General features: G+C 43.3%; 1 protein-coding gene across 2 annotated transcripts in view; it reads right to left on the bottom strand.

Moving 5' to 3' along the window:
- LOC144594034 (PC3-like endoprotease variant B) overlaps positions 1-19,346 on the bottom strand; it is a 1,240,467-nt gene that overhangs the window by 1,019,535 nt on the left and 201,586 nt on the right. Inside the window, exon 4 of one of the 2 annotated variants that reach the window (XM_078400201.1) lies at positions 950-1,042. The exons of the other annotated variant lie outside the window; for it this stretch is intronic. Within the exon in view, the coding sequence (XP_078256327.1) occupies positions 950-1,042 (93 nt within the window). The remainder of the gene's footprint in view (positions 1-949; positions 1,043-19,346) is intronic. 2 annotated transcript variants of the gene reach the window in all.

The raw sequence follows: 19,346 nt of genomic DNA, 5'->3' as shown, positions 1-19,346 counted from the left end.
TCATTGATCAGTAAACAAATCATGACACACTGGTCAACCTGAGGAGTACCTTCAGCAACAGACTCGTTCCACCAAGATGCAAGACAGCACGCCACGGGAGATCCTTCTTCCCTGGGGCTATCAAACTGTGCAACTCCTCCCCCTTCTGTTGTGTGGTAGACTGAGACTGAGACTGACTCCCCCCCCTCCCCTCCCCACCCCCTCTATCCCCCTACTCCCAATTCCTCCGTCTACGCCGCATCTGCGCCCAGGATGAGGTGTTTCATACTATGGCATCAGAGATGTCCTCAATATCCCGCAGCTCCGCTTTTGCTCCCCCTCTTCCCATTCGTAACAAGGATAGAGTCCCCCTTGTCCTCACCCTCCACCCCATCAGCTGTCGTACACAACAAATTATCCTCCAACATTTCCGCCACCTCCAACGGGATCCCACTACTGGCCACATCTTCCCATCTCCACACATTTCTGCTTCCGCAGAGAATGTTCCCTCCATAACACCCTGGTCCACTCGTTCCCTTCCCACCCAAACCACCCCCTCCCCAGGTACTTTCCCCTGCAAACGCAGGAGATACACCTGTCCCTTTACCTCCCCCCTTGACTCCATCCAAGGACCCAAACAGTCTTTCCAGATGAGGCAGAGGTTCACCTGCACCTCCTCCAACCTCATCTATTGTATCGGTGTTCCAGATGTCAACTTCTCTACATCGGCGAGACCAAGCGCAGGCTCGGCGATCGTTTCGCTGAACACCTTCGCTCAGGCAGCCTTAACCAACCTGATCTCCCAGTGGCTCAGCACTTCAACTCCCCCTCCCATTCCCAATCTGACCTTTCTGTCCTGGGCCTCCTCCATTGTCATAGTGAGGCCCAGCGCAAAATGGAGGAAATCACAATGTTTTGTTGGCTATCTTGTGCTCACAGATTCCCATTCCGTCCATTTAATGTGGCCTACCTTTGGTTCCCGCAACACCAACTTCTTCATATATGCTCTGCTTCTGAATTTTCGGGGATCACGCAAAATATAATGACCATCCATGTTTCCTATCTGTAATGTGAAAAAACAAAAGTGAGAAGTCGATACCGTGAAGGACAATAAATAACTAATCACAGGAATTAACTTACAAATTTAGTTGACAGGTGTTAGAGGTTATGGGGAGATGGTAGGAGAAAGGGGTTAGGAGGGGGTGATAGATCAGCCTTGATTGAATGCCGGAGTAGACTTGATGGGCCGAATGGCCTAGTTCTACTCCTATTCCTTATGACTTTATGACCTTTGACATGCTGTTTCGTACAGCATTTCCACTTGAAACAAGAAATTACTTTATTCTGTCATTCTTGTTTCGTAATTTTAACTTTAGTTTAGTTTAGTTTATTATTATTGTCACCTGTACCGAGGTACAGCGGAAAGCATTGTTGCATAATAATCAGTCAGTGAAAAGACTATACATGGTTACAATCAAATGTACATGTACAGATACAAGATAAAGGGTATAATGTTTAGTGCAAGATAAAGTCCAATCAAGTCTGGTTAGAGATAGTTCAAAGATCTCCAGTGAGGTAGATGGTAGGTCAGGACTACTCTCTTGTTGGTACATTGATGATAGGATGGTTTAGTTGCCCGAAAACGGCTGAGAACTTGTTCATTTCATTGTGGTTATGAATGGACTTTCCTTCAAAGTTAAACAGCTAACAATGATCTGCAGTATTCTGCATTTTCCTTGATCTCTATTCCCTTTGTCCTATTTTCACATCTTACATTTCTTTATCTATGTAGGAAAATAACTGCAGATGCAGGTACAAATCGAAGGTATCACAAAATGCTGGAGTAACTCAGCAGGTCAGGCAGCATCTAGGAGAGAGGGAATGGGTGACGTTTTGGGTCGAGACGTCACCCATTCCCTCTCCCCTAGATGCTGCCTGACCTGCTAAGTTACTCCAGCATTTTGTGATACCTCCTTATCTATGTATCTCCCTCTCCCCTGACATCAGTCTGAAGAAAGGTCTCGACCCGAAACGTCACCCATTCCTTCTCCCCAGAGATGCTGCCTGTCCTGCTAAGTTACTCCAGCTTCTTGTGTCTATCTTCCTTTACTCCTCTACTTTGCTCCCTGTCTGCTCCTTCTGTTTTGTTTGCACTGGTATGTTAATTCACATGCACTACTGTGTTGAATTTGTCAAACTTACCGCTGTTGATAGTGTCTAAAGTATTCACATATTACCACACTAGAATGGTCATCAGAAGAGATGCAAAGGGAATTACAATAACTTACTAGAGCAGCTCGACATTAATGGTACATACACATTGCACTGAGACCTATACATAGAGAAAGTATCATGCCCGTTTGCTGTTAAGAAATGGCTATGCTCTTTATTCTAGTCAGAGAATGAACAAGTTTAGTACAGTATAGACTGTATATACATTCTATACAGTATAACTGTATAGAATACAGTTTCGTTTCCTCAAGCACCATAACTTTACAATTCTACAATTCAATGACACCTTGGAACAATGTTCAAATGGCGCCAATTATTGCAGATAAAATAACTATTTTTGCTATTATTTATATTTTATAAATGTGATTAACCTATTTCCGGGAGAACGATCAAATTTGAAGCCAAAAGTGTGAGAATTATTAAAGGTTCTTCACGACATCGATGGTGGTTTTCAATGAAAGAAACTGGTGCATTTTAATAAAGTTAAAGGTATTAACAAAATCTAAGTTATTATGGACACACAAGAGACTGCTGCTGGTGGGAACCCAGCGAGTCATGCAGCATCTATGAAGGTATGGGATAGTTGACATTTCGGGTCAAGACCCTGAAGCAGGACGGAGAATATATGCAGGAACGAGAGCCAACATATATATACAGGTAAGAGGCAGGAGTATGACAGGGGCTGGTGGGTGTTGTGTGGAACAAGATTTGTGGGGGGGGGGAGGTCAGGGAGGATGGGCAGATGGAACCAAATGGGGATGGGGGGGGAGTGGGGAGTGTTGAGGCAGAGGTCAGTGCACAACCTGTTGAACTAAATAAGGGAGGGAGTTCTTCCAACAGTGTAATTTTTGGTCCAAGTTATTACTTTTGTCATTGACTGAGCAGCTGAGTTGATAGAAGTTAAGAAATGGAGAGGGAAAAACTTTAAGAAGTCGGCGATACATCGGTGAGGAGAAAAATAGTGCCAACTAAATCTTTCCATGCAGCAGTCAGCTGGCAGCAGCGGTGAAAGCAGATGGTTTACAAAAATGGGTATGTGTGCCCAATAAGAGTCAGAAGCAGGCAATGTCAACAATGACATTTGAACTAGGCACGGCAAGGTAAGAATACGGTTTAGTTTAGTTTAGTTTACAATAGACAATAGACAATAGACAATAGGTGCAGGAGTAGGCCATTCAGCCCTTCGAGCCAGCACCACCATTCAATGCGATCATGGCTGATCACTCTCAATCAGTACCCCGTTCCTGCCTTCTCCCCATACCCCCTCACTCCGCTATCCTTAAGAGCTCTATCCAGCTCTCTCTTGAAAGCATCCAACGAACTGGCCTCCACTGCCTTCTGAGGCAGAGAATTCCACACCTTCACCACCCTCTGACTGAAAAAGTTCTTCCTCATCTCCGTTCTAAATGGCCTACCCCTTATTCTCAAACTGTGGCCCCTAGTTCTGGACTCCCCCAACATTGGGAACATGTTTAGCTTAGTTTAGAGATACAGCGCGGAAACAGGCCCTTCGGCCCACCGCGTCCGCACCTACCAACGATTACCCGCATATTAATATTATCCTACACACACTAGGGAGAATTTTTACAGTTATACCAAGCCAATTAACCTACAAACCTGTACGTCTTTGGAGTATGGGAGGAAATCGAAGACTTCGGAGAAAACCCACTCAGTCACGTGGAGAACGTACAAACTCCATACAGACAGCACCCGTAGTCGGGATCGAACCCGGGCCTCCGATGCTGCATTCCCTGTAAGGCAGCAACTCTACTGCTGCGTCACCATGACACCATCAGAAGAGATGCAAAGGGAATTTCAATAACTTACTAGAGCAGCTCGACATTAATGGTACATACTCATTGCACTGAGACCTATACATAGAGAAAGAATCATGCCAGTTTGCTGTTAAGAAATAGCTATGCTCTTTATTCTAGTCAGAGAATGAACTACTGCAAGTTTCCTCGGTTGGGAGAGGTGGGAGAAGAGAAACCAGAGTAAAGCACCTAGTTACAACTTGCGAGGAAATCATTCAGTGGGCGGAAACACTTTAAGGAATGCAATTGAAAGGCTTGAGCGGTATTTTTTGAACATATAAGGAAAAACTCCAATAGTTGATCCAAAGGTCAAAATGAAATCAAAAGAACTTGGAAAGCACTTCCCTTAAATCCTAACATTATGGCATTAAGGGCATAGAAGAATAAGTTACAGTAATTAAACATAATTTACTTCATAAACCTTTAAAGTGAAAGGGAGCTTAAAAATTGAAAGTAAAGAAATGAATTTACAATGAAAGTGATTTTTTTTCTTGCCCATGTACGGGTACTACATATATTATGCTTCTTCCTGTGTGCAGCAAGTAGAAATGGGCATGTGACCAGTAAAGTGAAACCCTTAACATTGGAAGTCCTCATCAACGTGCCACCTTCAATATAATCGGGTAGTTATAATGGCTTTGAGAAAGTAGTAAAAATTGCTGCCGGAGCTTTCATTGAAATGCATGGCATAACATATGTATTATACATTAGTTTTATGCAAGTCATCGAGAATGTAGATGGCCTGTGGAGGCACTAAATAAAGAGCACACAAAAGGCCACATACATCCCCAAAGAGAACATGGGAAATAGATAGCAAACAATTATGGGTTCTTCCCAAGCATTTTCTCACAGTTGGTTCCAAAACACACTTGGCATTGCCTAAGGCAAAACAAAACATTTTTGTTTGCAAACATACAAGCCAGAAACGGTACCTGATTCTTCTCGAATGTAAATGCACATAAAGTTATCTTCGCATAAACGGTCGCCTTCTTCCTCAAATAAAGAAATGATCTGCACCAATACTACTTTAAATATGCAGGATGAAATGCAATTACAACTTAACTTCATTTATGAAGACAATAAATCACGGATCTGCCATAAAATGTTTATATTGCTGATGAAAATGGTGCCACGGTACACTTTTCTAGATAGTGAAAGGATATATCATCCCACAGGCAATTTCCAATAGACTCCCCGCATTCGAGTGCATTAACTTCTTATGGACATTTTGCAGGAAGGTGCCAAGTCAGCCAAATGCTTTACTACTTAAATACTTGACTACTTTAGCCAGAGGGCGGTGAATCTGTGGAATTCTTTGCCACAGAAGGCTGCGGAGGCCAAGTCAGTGGATATTTTTAAGGTGGAGATAGATAGATTCTTGATTCGTACGAGTGTCACAGGTTATGGGGAGAAGGCAGGAGAATGGGGTTAGGAGAGATAGATCAGCCATGTTTGAATGGCGGAATCGACTTGATGGGCCGAATGGCCTAATTCTGCTCCTATTACTTATGACCTTATGACTACGGGGAAAGAAGGTGAAAGAGTGATTCAAGATCTGGGAATAAAGATAGCATTCTGATTTATTTATGTTTAGAGAAATGCAAAAATGTAAATTCTTGTGCAGCGTTATGCTCCTGATTAGGACACAACATAAGAGTTATCTGTATTATCTTTTATACTGAGGCGAGAAAGCAATAGAGAGAAGTCCACTCATTAGATAGCCACATTTAAAGTTCAGAGTTATAAAAAACAGATCATTATAAAATTAAAAGGAAAAAAATAACTGGAAATGCTGAAAATCTGAAATTAAAGAAGGGAGTTCTTAAGCAGCCCAATTCTGTATCAGTACTGTGCTTCTAAGGCACCATATAGTATGGAGTACACTTCTCTATATGTTCACTTTGTTTTGGGGCATTCATATTTTGCTTTTGTTATTAGACAACTTCAATTCAATAACTTCAGCCTTTCTACAATCCTTGTCCATTGTTTAGACACAAAAAGCTGGAATAACTCAGCGGGACAGGCAGCATCTCTGGAGAGAAGGAATGGGGGACGTTTCGGGACGGGTCCCTTCTTCAGACTAGACCCAAAATGTCACCTAATCCTTTTATTCACAAAATGCTGGAGTAACTCAGCAGGTCAGGCAGCATCTCGGGAGAGAAGGAATGGGTGACGTTTCGGGTCGAGACCCTTCTTCAGACTGATGTCGGGGGTGGGACAAAGGAAGGATATAGGTGGAGACAGGAAGATAGAGGGAGATCTGGGAAGGAGGAGGGGAAGGGAGGGACAGAGGAGCTATCTGAAGTTGGAGAAGTCGACGTTCATACCACCGGGCTGCAAACTGCCCAGGCGAAATATGAGGTGCTGCTCCTCCAATTTCCGGCGGGCCTCACTATGGCACTGGAGGAGGCCCATGACAGAGAGGTCAGACTGGGAATGGGAGGGGGAGTTAAAGTGCTGTGCCACCGGGAGATCAGTTGCGTTAATGCGGACCGAGCGCAGGTGTTCAGCGAAGCGATCGCCGAGCCTGCGCTTGGTTTCGCCGATATAAATAAGTTGACATCTAGAGCAGCGGATGCAATAGATGAGGTTAGAGGAGGTGCAGGTGAACCTCTGTCTCACCTGGAAAGACTGTTTGGGTCCTTTGATGGAGTTGAGGGGGGAGGTAAAGGGACAGGTGTTGCATCTCGTGCGGTTGCAAGGGAAAGTGCCCGGGGTTGGGGTGGTTTGGGTAGGAAGGGACGAGTGGACCAGGGAGTTACGGAGGGACGGTCTCTGCGGAACACAGAGAGGGGAGGGGATGGGAAGATATGGCCAGTGGTGGGGTCCCGTTGTAGGTGACGGAAATGTTGGTGGATGATATGTTGGATCCGCTGGCTGGTGGGGTGGAAGGTGAGAACGAGGGGGATCCTGTCCTTGTTGCGAGTGGGGGGAGGGGGAGCAAGAGCGGAGCTGCGGGATGTAGAAGAGACCCTAGTGAGAGCCTCATCTATAATGGAGGAGGGGAAGCCCCGTTTTCTGAAGAACGAGGACACCTAATCCTTCTCTCCAGAGATGCTGCCTGTCCCGCTGAGTTACTCCAGCTTTTTGTGTCTATCTTTAGTTTAAATAAGCATCTGCATTTCCTTCCTACACACCTTGCCCTTCGCCTGCTGGTTTAACATCAATTGATAAGGCTTTTTGATAATTTAAATCATAACTATCAAATGGAATAAGTAATCTCAATTCATCATATTTATGTCAACAATATTGTCAGACATAATCATCAATTCTCTTTCCGTTTTAAACAGTAGATGTGCCGAGAAAATCTCCTGATATTATTATGGTTTATATCTGTTGACTGCAATTGCATTACCAACCAAATTGGATCAGTGCATGATCTGATCTATTTAATGTATCAAAGGCCATCAATCTCAAACATGTACTATGTTTCTCTCTCCATGGAGGCTGCCTGCCCTAGAGAAAGTTTCCAGCAGTTTGTTTTCATTTCAAATGTTCAGTATCTGTAGTATTTTGCTGTTAAATGTTAAGGTATGGGGAAAAAGATTTAATAAGAACCTGGGGGACAACATTATATGGAACGAGCTGCTAGAGAAAGTAGTTGAGCCAGGTACAATAACAGCATTGAAAAGATATTTGGACAGGTACATAGATAGGAAAGGTTAAGATGGATATGGGTCAAACGCGGGGAAATGGAAAGAGCTTAAATGGGGCATCTTGGCCAGCATGGATGAGTTATGCTGAAGGGCCTTTTCACATACTCTGTGATGATATCAGCAGCATACTGAAGATAATTGATTAGATTATACTGAGTCACACCCAAGATTAATTTAACTAATTTACTTTAGCCTTGTCATCTCCAAATGATACACTGCGTATCACCTATTTTCCAACAGGAACCATATTTCATTCATTGTAAAGAACCGTGGGATATCTTGAAGCTGCAAAAGCTGCTACATAAATGCAAATCTCTCATGCTTCTTGCCAACAACCTTTTGCTCTCCGTCAGTAATCCACAGACCAACTCCCTTGTGTAACTCCATAATCTGATCAAAGATGTTGGAAAGTCGAAGTGATTATCTTACTTCTTCCGCTGAGACTAAGAGGGAGCAAATGGTTGGATAGTCTGATTTTTAGATATTTTACCTTATGTTAGGTTTGATTTACAGGTTACATTATTGTATGAACTATTTAAAGTTCGGAGTACCAAGAGATTCACCTTAGGGAGGCAATATTCCCAGCTGATCAAATTATATTTATTTTGCCATGAAAGTACAGTACTTATTTATCTCATCTTCTCCTTTCCTTATCACATAGTTGTCCCCCTCTTTTTTTCAGCACTATGTCATTCAAAATGAATTTAACCCAAAGTATGATCACATCCAGAGTAAATCACAGCAATCACAAGTAAGCCAAGTTATGATCCGTGTTAGCCCGTCAGAGCTGCCCACTGTGCCCGACAGGCACTGAATGATCATCATGTAATAGGTAATAGACAGTAGACAATGGGTGCAGGAGTAGGCCATTCGGCCCTTCGAGCTAGAACCGCCATTCACCGTGATTTAGATTTAGAGATACAGATACAGCGCGGGACCAGGCCCTTCGGCCCACCGAGTCCGTGCCGCCCAGCGATCCTCGCACATTAATACTATCCTACACCCACTAGGGACAATTTTTTTTTACATTTGCCCAACCAATTAACCTACATACCTGTACGTCTTTGGAGTGTGGGAGGAAACCGAAGATCTCAGAGAAAACCCAAGCAGGTCACGGGGAGAACGTACAAACTCCGTACAGTACAGCACCCGTAGTCAGGATCGAACCTGCGTCTCTGGCGCTGCATTCGCTTTAAGGCAGCAACTCTACCGCTGCACCACCGTGCCGCCCTCATGGCTGATCATGCACAATCAGTACCCCGTTCCTGCCTTCTCCCCATGTGACGTGCGTTCCAACCCATTCCCAACAGTATCCAGCTCCAGAAAATCATTGTGTGGGAAAGAACTGTAGATGCTGGTTTACACCGATGATAGGTACAAAATGGATCTCAGAGGATAGACACAAAATGTTGGAGTAACTCAGCGAGACAGGCAGCATCTCTGGGAAGAAGGAACGGGGCCAAACATTCGGTGCCAAACATTCTTCATTTAAACGCCAATTTAAAGGGGCAGTCTGTTGCCATTGGGCTACTTACAAGGCAGCACCACAACTGACTTAAACAACACAAAGTTTATAAACTGCACAAAATGTTTTTTCAGAATTTAATGGGCGCCTCAGTGTCGTACACATGGAAAGACTTTTTGAATGAAAACTGAGGTAGACTTCTCAAGAAAGGCAAAGGAGCACAGGGTAACAGGATGAGAGCAATAACTGTATACATAAAATCCTACTTTAAAATCTACATTGTGTTACCTGCACAGACTCAATTTTCAGTCTGTCTTCTTTTGCCAATGATTTTTGAGATCTGGGCAAGTCTAACAATTAATGTCCAACCTTAATTGCTCTTGAGGAGGTGGCAGGGAGCCATTTGAACTGTTCGAGTTCTTCTGGTGAAGGTACTCTGTCAGTGTTGCTAGGAATTGATTTCTAGAATTTAGATCCAACATCAATGAAGGTCTAGTGATATATTTACGTCAGGATATAACGTGACTTAGACGTTCAATGGTTCTTTATTGTCATGTATGCACTGCACAGTGAAGTTCCTTTTGCAGAGTTCACACATGCACGAATCACCTTATTTTGGCACGTCCAAAGTACGGTCCATGTGCTGGATATAAAAAGGCACCCGATCCAGTTAACCCCAGGTAAGCCCCAGGCTGCCACAGAGCCTTCTCCATCACCCTCATCCAGCTGGGCCAATGAACCAACGTCCCTCTGCTCACCCGACCATTTTTGTGTCCCAGGGGCATCTCCTGCAACCGGTCTTGAAGGCACTGGAGGCAAAACCCTGGACCCTCCCCTTCCAGCCCATTCCTCACATCTGACATGTAGATATTGGTTCGTCCAGCTGTTGCCACTCAGGCTGCTCTGCATGGTTTCAACATCCAGACCTAATGCTGGCCCACTGCCAGAGTCTGTTCCCAGGCGCCCAGTTCCTGCTGCCTTTGAACCATCCCTCTGCGAGACCTGACCAGGACTCGGTTTATGATGAGGAGGTGCGTGAGCACAGTTCTCCTCTTGTAGAAGAGACTCGGGTCCCTAGAGCCATGTTCCTGCAGCTGTGGGAGAGTGACCTGTTCACACACGCCATCTCCCTGCTCGTACAAATGATCAATCCGCTGGATTTCTCTGCTCATGGGCTTCTCTTGGGTAGCATCGCTCAGTCCAAGAAAAACAGTGATCTGTTCATGAAGGGCATCTCTATGGTCACCAATCTACTTCCATCAGACACTGATGAGAGACCTGATAGCACATCAAACTCCAGGCATAGATAGTGGAGACAGTCTGAACCCTTTTCCCAGGGTGGAAAACTCAAAGATTAGAGGGCATAGCTTTAAGGTGAGAGGGACAAAATTTAAAGTAGATGTTGGGGGCATGTTTTTTCTTTAAAACACAGAAGATGGTAGAAGCCTGCAACATGCTGCGGGGGTGGTAGTGGAGGCAAACACAACTGTGGCATTTAAAAGGCTAAATGCAGGGTGTAGAGGGATACGGATCATATGCAGGTAAAGGGGATTAGTTTAATTATGTTTGACATGGACAATGTGGGACAAAAAGCCTGTTCCAAAGCTGCACTATTCTATGTTCTATATTTCTGATGGCACACCACTATTCTTTCTGAACTGATGTTGCTCCTTCCAAAATGTGAAGATGGACTCCACCAAGATCTTTAGCATCACCTGCGTTCAGGCTGCGAAGGTTCTGTCATTTCCATTCAAAATAGAGACTGGTGTTTCTGAACATAAAGAGAAACAAGGGCAATGGGGAGTGCGCCATAGAGTCAGAAGGTTTAAAGGACCAAATGACCTACTCCTTTTGGCTCCTTCTTATAAACTTCGTCTTGGACTCAATGGTGAGATTTCAGCTGAACTCATCGAACATATTGACTTACACAAAGGACACGTGCAGGTCACGATAAAATATTGCAGGAGATTATGTGGAGATCCTCCTTGTTTGAGCCTTAGTGGTCACACATGGAGGAGGAATCTCACATTCAGCCTAATGAGGTATTGCGCTCAAAAGGGTCCCTTGCAGTCGCGTGCCCTCCCTCCATTTCCTTTCTTATATCTTCAATGGAGGAGATGCTGGACATGGAATAAGCTTTAAATCATCCCAAATCTAAAGATTTGATCAATGTATGTGTATGCATGTGTGTATGCGTGTGTGTATGTGTATGCATAAGTGTATGTGCATGTGCATGTGTATGTGTATGTGTATGTGTATGTGTGTGCATATGTGTATGTGTATGTGCATGTGTATGTGTTTGTGTGTACAGATACAGATAGATACTGACAATAGGTGTAGGAGTAGGCCATTCAGCCCTTCAAGCCAGCACCGCCATTCAATGTGATCATGGCTGATCATCCACAATCAGTACCCCGTTCCTGCCTTCTCCCCATATCCCTTGATTCCGCTAGCCCTAAGACCTCCATCTAACTCCCTTTTGAATGCATCCGGTGAATCAGCCTCCACTGCATTCTGAGGCAGAAAATTCTAAATAGGTGCAGGAGGAGGTCATTCGGCCTTCGAGCCAGCAAATGTGTATGTGTATGTGCATGTGTATGTGCATGTGTACGTGCATGTGTATGTGCATGTGTATGTGTATATTCATGTGCTTTTGTATGTTTTTGTGTATGTGCATGTGTATGTGCATGTGTATGCATATGTGTATGCCTAAGCATATGTGTATGTGTATGTGTATATGTATGATGGCAGGAAGCCAGGGATACTGAAGCAGGATGACTGGGGGTAAATGTCTATGGGAATTAAGGATATGGGCAGTAGCATGGGTGGGGTGGGGTCGACTGTGGAAAGAGAGTGTATGCATGTGTGTTGTATGCACCTGACTAACTGTCAGCATCAAAGAGCTGGGTTTTAAGCGGTGCAGAATTTGACTTATTAATGAACTCATGACATTATTTTGGAATTGGTCCGTTCTCTGGTGATTTCACTTCTAGTTGCCATGATTCTAGTCACTCAGGCCATATTCTCCTCATAATAATGCTGTTGATGCTCCTGGTCATCCTATCACAAAGGACCTCCCTTGGGCTGTTATCTCAGTTACGATCACTTCAGTGACACTCTTGGTAAAGATTCTTTGTTCCATGATGTCCAATCTCCACCCACACCATGGAGGCTTGCCTTTAATGTCTTATGCTCTTCTCTGGCATTCTTGTTATTTTATACCAATGCTATGATCTTTTGAATTTCAGTTTGTGTGTGGTGGTGGGGGCGAGGGGGGGGGGGGGGTGATACATGGAGGGGGGGGTGGTGGTTGGGGGGAAATGACCCAACCTGATATTAATACTTCGAGCAGCAATTTTTTTTAGGGCTCCAAGAATGATTACATTAAATATCTACCAATGGATTGATATGCTCATGGTTAACTTAGGCAAGGATAGTTGTAGCAATGAGGATACAATGAAAAGAATTGGTAAACATTTGAGTAGCGCAGCTTACACTTGCTAAATTATGTCGCATTTGCGAAAGAGAAATTAAATGGAGAAATGGTGACTCTTAACATGTTTCCCCCAGGTATTGTGTTGTATTGGATTTTCTTACCGAAAATGACTGTTAAAGGTATTAATTCAGTAAACTTCTCCTGTTGATAAGCAGGTGTATCCATTGATAGAAATATTTGTAAATACTAAAATCCAAAAGGCAGCGAATGAATTTCTACTGTAAAACATTCATAAAACTTTCAAGCAGGCCATTAAAGATTAAATGCAAAATTGCTGGGTGAAAGGCTCAACTTGGTTCAACACGTTAAAAATATGGCTAAATATGGCCATTAAAAAATGGCTACCGGAATCAAGAGATATGGGGAGAAAACAGGAACGGGCTACTGAGTTTGGATGATCAGCCATGATCATATTGAATGGCAGTGCTGGCTCGAAAGGCCGAATGGCCTATTCCTGCACCTATTTTCTATGTTTCTATATCACCGACATTTAGATCTCAAATTTGGTGACCTTCGACTGTCAGTTACAATAAAACTCAATAAACCACGGGATAAAATGTGGTTTATCAATACCGTGGTACTTATCATCATCCCTCCAGTCAAGCACTTTACGGAAGAAAATCTCATTAAGATGTTTGCGAGACATGCTTCCAAACATTAGCGATCACAATAGAAAGGATTTGCAAAATTTCCCTCTTCAGGATTCATTTTACATCACCCTCCTACCTTAAAACACTTTACCCAAGTAACAGCAATAAGATTTTTATTGTAATCCCATAGCTTTCTATTTGTAACTCATAAAAGAAGAACCATTTTGATTGAGGCTGATTTGTCTCAGTGAAATCTATTCTTCAGAGATTATATCCCAGCTAGGTGATTTTATCAAGTTCTCTTTTGGTTTCATTTTCTTGCTTATCCTCCTGGGAGATCAGAACCTGGCTCATGCAGCAAATTGTCCAAAAATTAAACTTCCTTCTCCGACAGCATAAACGTAGCTCAAAATACTATGCAATTTTTTTCAAACAAATTGCATGTGCTCTTTCCTGTTCCTTTTCATGAAACTGCTTTCTAATTAAACAGGAAGAAGAATGCACTAATACTTGCTCCCAATTAGGTGGAATCTGGAATACCTGCCGCTGCCGGCTGAATGTTTTTTTGCTCACTCCACCTTCACTGGCCCCATTCCTCAGAGGCTGGCTTCTGGCTGTCTGCCAGGAATTGAAGATCCTCATACACAGAGCAGCAATTCTCATTCTCACTCCTGCTTTCCACCCCCCCACCCTTCCTCCCATCCCACTCTAACACCAAGCACAGATACAATTACTTCCTTACTGTTCGATATCTTCTGGTGTTCCAGAGTGAGGAATTATTTGCATTGGTTTGGAATAAAAACCATGTCATATTTACTGCTAAGTCAAACTTTAAATAAAATGTTCATATTTTAATTCTTTTAACCCAGCTTTATTCATTTCAAACAATTGTACAGAATCATACTGCTTTTTGTACTCACAGTGAGGCCTGAGTGATAATGAAACATGCCACCAAGTAGAATAAAATATGAAGTTTATTAGGAAACAATGATCGATTTGATATTTTTATATACCAAACTCATTAATGCATAATACCAAAAATTAATAAGCAATGCTAATCTTAAAACATTAATAAGAATATATATTCCATTTAAATGATTAGTCTCTGACAAATTTAGCCTCAATGCATTATTGCCCAAAACCGTCAAGGGACAAAGAGAGTGGAATTGATAACTTCCTTAACACAGTCTGGGCTCTGTGCAATTTGCAAAGGAGTGACCATGACCGACAAATGTCACATTCCCAAAGAAATAATTTTCATGTGGTTATGAATAAAAATCTTGAAGAAGTGCCAGTTGTAAGGCATCGTATAATAAAATAACTCTTTCCAAATGTGTAGGAAGGAACTGCAGATACTGGTTTACACCGAAGATAGACACAAAATGCTGGAGTAACTCAAATGTTCTGTTCTTGATTAGAGCTCAGTGGGCAAATATCTCACCAGGTTTAACAGTGTTAGCAAGGTGGGATATAATGTCCAAACATAAAACAACACTGAACAAAACAACAAAGCCATTAAAGACCACCCATTCCCAAAAAAAAGGGTTGGCATTAGAGGCCAGTGTTATCAGCACACACATAACTAGAAATGTTCAAGGAAATAAATTTAAACAATTCAAGAATCTTCATTGGATTGATGCAGTGTGTATTTTTATAAAATTAAAGTTTAATGTTGGAGGAGCATGAGAAAACGAAGCAGCAAAAAGCCAAATATATCATGCCTGCCATTCTAAAAGATCCTTTGACACAAATCCACATGCTTTCCAACCCAATTACTAACAGCTGTAGTTTTGCTGGTACCAATTTAAGAATTGTATAGGAAGGAACTGCAAATGCTGGTTTATACCGAAGATAGACACAAAATGCTGGAGTAACTCAGGCAGCATCACTGGAGAGAAGGAATGGGTGACGAATCGGGTCAAAACTGTTTTTCAGACTCTGAAGAATCTGAAGAAGAGTCTCGACACGAAACATTACCCATTCCTTCTATCCAGAGATACTGCCTGTCCCGCTGAGTTACTCCAGCATTTTGAGTATATTAAGAATTGTAGCTTCTGACCAACTGCTCTCTGAGTCCTGCGACGGAGGAGAAGCTGCCTAAAGGCCCTGTCCCAGTTAGGCGTATTTTAAGGCGACTGCCGGCGACTGTCATAGCAGGTCGCCGAAAAAACGGTGACTGGACCCTCCCTACGACAATGTCCACGACAAGCTACAACAACCTACCCACTAGTCGACGTCAAGCTACGGCAAGCTACCGAAAACCGGCGACCCAATCGTCGCAAGTAGAACGTCCACCTACGACCGTACCTATGATGACCTACCACCACAGAGGCGACAACCTACGGCAACCGAAGTCAACCTACGTCCTCCCGCGACAAGCTACGACAAGCTATGACCCTGAAGACTGAAGACAACTGAAGACAATTGACGTTTCACCCACTTTCCCTATTAAGGGGGGTGTACGGTAGGATTTCCAATCATTCTGCATCATGACTATTTGAAAGTGATGCCATGAGAAACTACTCTGAAATACAATAACTTCATACATCAATTTTCCGTCAAAATGTCAAGAATTTCCTTTATTGATATACAAACAAAATGTTTTAAGAAGTTGATAAGAACGTACAACAGTGCATACAAATATATTGTAATAAACCAATAAATTTCAATAAACTTCAACCTTTAAAATTCACACTTTAAACAGAATACAAGTGCAAAAGCATACAAACCTAACATCATTTATGGACACATTACACTGATGGATGATCAGATCAAGTCCACACTTGGAATTCGCTGAAGACAGCACCGGCGACAACCTTAATCACCTGGCGACAACCTGGCGTCAAACCAACAGCCGCCAAAATATTTCAACCCTTCACAAAATCCAGCGACGACCAGAAAACGCTACGACTCTTTGGAGACTACTCACGACCATGCCCGTGACACCCCGGCAACCATGTGGCGACCGCCTCGTCGCCTGTAGTCGCCTAAAAAATCGCCGAACTGGGACAGGGCCCTAAGTTTCTGCAAGGCAAGATGCACTGATTTGCCCAATTTAAGATCGTTCTTAAATAAAACATTGTTGTACTTTAAAGTCCCGGCTGTTTTTATGTTTCTTTTACAGCAAATGAGAGGTGGTACTGAGACATGTGTAAAAAGTGATTGTTGATGCAGTTATGAAACCTACCAGGAGCCTACCAGGGAGAAGGCAATTCTGGATTTAGTGTTGTGTAATGATCCTGATCTGATAAGGGAACTAGAGGTAAAAGAGCCATTAGGAGGCAGTGATCACAACATGATAAGTTTTACTCTGCAAATGGAAAGGCAGAAGGGAAAATCGGAAGTGTCAGTATTACAGAAAAGCAAAGGGGATTACAGAGGCATGAGGCAGGAGCTGGCCAAAATTAACTGGAAGGAGGCCCTAGCAGGGAAGACGGTAGAACAGCAATGGCAGGTATTCCTGGGAATAATGCAGAGGTTGCAGGATCAATTTATCCCAAAGAGGCGGAAAGACTCTAAGGGGAGTAAGAGACACCTGTGGCTGACAAGGGAAGTCAAGGACAGCATAAAAATTAAGGAGAACTAAGTATAACATAGCAAAGAAGAGTGGGAAGACAGAGGATTGGAACTCTTTTAAAGAGCAACAAAAGTTAACTAAAAAGGCAATACGGGGAGAAAAGATGAGGTATGAGGGTAAACTAGCCAATAATATAAAGGAGGATAGCAAAAGTTTTTTTAGGTACGTGAAGAGGAAAAAAATAGTCAAGGCAAATGTGGGTCCCTTGAAGACAGAAGCAGGGGAATTTATTATGGGGAACAAAGAAATGGCAGACGAGTTAAACCGTTACTTTGGATCTGTCTTCACTGAGGAAGATACACACAATCTCCCAAATGTTCTAGGGGCCGGAGAACCTAGGGTGATGGAGGAACTGAAGGAAATCCACATTAGGCAGGAAATGGTTTTGGGTAGACTGATGGGACTGAAGGCTGATAAATCCCCAGGGCCTGATGGTCTGCATCCCAGGGTACTTAAGGAGGTGGCTCTAGAAATAGTGGAAGCACTGGAGATCATTTTTCAATGTTCTATAGATTCAGGATCAGTTCCTGTGGATTGGAGGATAGCAAATGTTATCCCACTTTTTAAGAAAGGACGGAGAGAGAAAACGGGTAATTATAGACCAGTTAGTCTGACATCAGTGGTGGGGAAGATGCTGGAGTCAATTATAAAAGACGAAATTGCTGAGCATTTGGATAGCAGTAACAGGATCATTCCGAGTCAGCATGGATTTACGAAGGGGAAATCGTGCTTGACAAATCTACTGGAATTTTTTGAGGATGTAACTAGGAAAATTGACAGGGGAGAGTCAGTGAATGTGGTGTACCTCGACTTTCAGAAAGCCTTCGACAAGGTCCCACATAGGAGATTAGTGGGCAAAATTAGAGCACATGCTATTGGGGGTAGGGTACTGACATGGATAGAAAATTGGTTGACAGACAGAAAGCAAAGAGTGGGGATAAATGGGTCCCTTTCGGAATGGCAGGCAGTGACCAGTGGGGTACCGCAAGGTTCGGTGCTGGGACCCCAGCTATTTACGATATACATTAATGACTTAGATGAAGGGATTAAAAGTACCATTAGCAAATTTGCAGATGATACTAAGCTGGGGGGTAGTGTGAATTGTGAGGAAGATGCAATAAGGCTGCAGGGTGACTTGGACAGGTTGTGTGAATGGGCGGATACATGGCAGATGCAGTTTAATGTAGATAAGTGTGAGGTTATTCACTTTGGAAGAAAGAATAGAAAGGCAGATTACTATCTGAATGGTGTCAAGTTAGGAAGAGGGGATGTTCAACGAGATCTGGGTGTCCTAGTGCATCAGTCACTGAAAGGAAGCATGCAGGTACAGCAGGCAGTGAAGAAAGCCAATGGAATGTTGGCCTTCATAACAAGAGGAGTTGAGTATAGGAGCAAAGAGGTCCTTCTACAGTTGTACCGGGCCCTGGTGAGACCGCACCTGGAGTACTGTGTGCAGTTTTGGTCTCCAAATTTGAGGAAGGATATTCTTGCTATTGAGGGCGTGCAGCGTAGGTTCACTAGGTTAATTCCCGGAATGGCGGGACTGTCGTATGTTGAAAGGCTGGGGCAATTAGGCTTGTATACACTGGAATTTAGAAGGATGAGGGGGGATCTTATTGAAACATATAAGATAATTAGGGGATTGGACACATTAGAGGCAGGAAACATGTTCCCAATGTTGGGGGAGTCCAGAACAAGGGGCCACAGTTTAAGAATAAGGGGTAGGCCATTTAGAACGGAGATGAGGAAGAACTTTTTCAGTCAGAGAGTGGTGAAGGTGTGGAATTCTCTGCCTCAGAAGGCAGTGGAGGCCAGTTCGTTGGATGCTTTCAAGAGAGAGCTGGATAGAGCTCTTAAGGATAGCGGAGTAAGGGGGTATGGGGGAAGGTAGGAACGGGGTACTGATTGAGAGTGATCAGCCATGATCGCATTGAATGGCGGTGCTGGCTCGAAGGGCTGAATGGCCTACTCCTGCACCTATTGTCTATTGTCTATTGTCTATTGCCTATTGAAATCCCTTATACATTCTAGGAAATCCTCCTCCTCCTCAGTACTTTTACCAATTTGGTTGGCCCAATCTAAATGTAGATTAAAGTCACCCATGATAACTGCTGTACCTTTGCTACATGCATCCCTAATTTCCTGCTTGATGTTATCCCCAACCTCCCTACTGCTGTTTGGTGGCTGTCTACAACTCCAACAAGCGTTTTCTGCCTTTGGCTGTTTCGCAGTTCTACCCATACAGATTCTACAGCATCCAAGCTAATGTCTCTCCTTGCTATTGCATTAATTTCCTCTTTAACCAGCAATGCCACCCCACCTACTCTTCCTTTCTGTCTATCCTTCCTGAATATTGAATACTCCTTCATGTTTAGTCCCCAGCCTTGGTCACCCTGGAGCCATGTCTGTAATTCCAACTATATCATATTCCTTAACTACTAACTGCACATTCAATTCATCCACCTTATTACGAATGCTCCTCGCCTTAAGGCACAAACCTTTCAGGTTTGTTGTTGACTCCCCCCCCCTCCCCCCCC

This window comes from Rhinoraja longicauda, chromosome 5 (genome assembly GCF_053455715.1).
Source record: "Rhinoraja longicauda isolate Sanriku21f chromosome 5, sRhiLon1.1, whole genome shotgun sequence".
NCBI lineage: Eukaryota > Metazoa > Chordata > Chondrichthyes > Rajiformes > Arhynchobatidae > Rhinoraja > Rhinoraja longicauda.
Note: the sequence above shows the minus strand (reverse complement) of the source record. Positions and strands in the feature narration are given on the sequence as shown.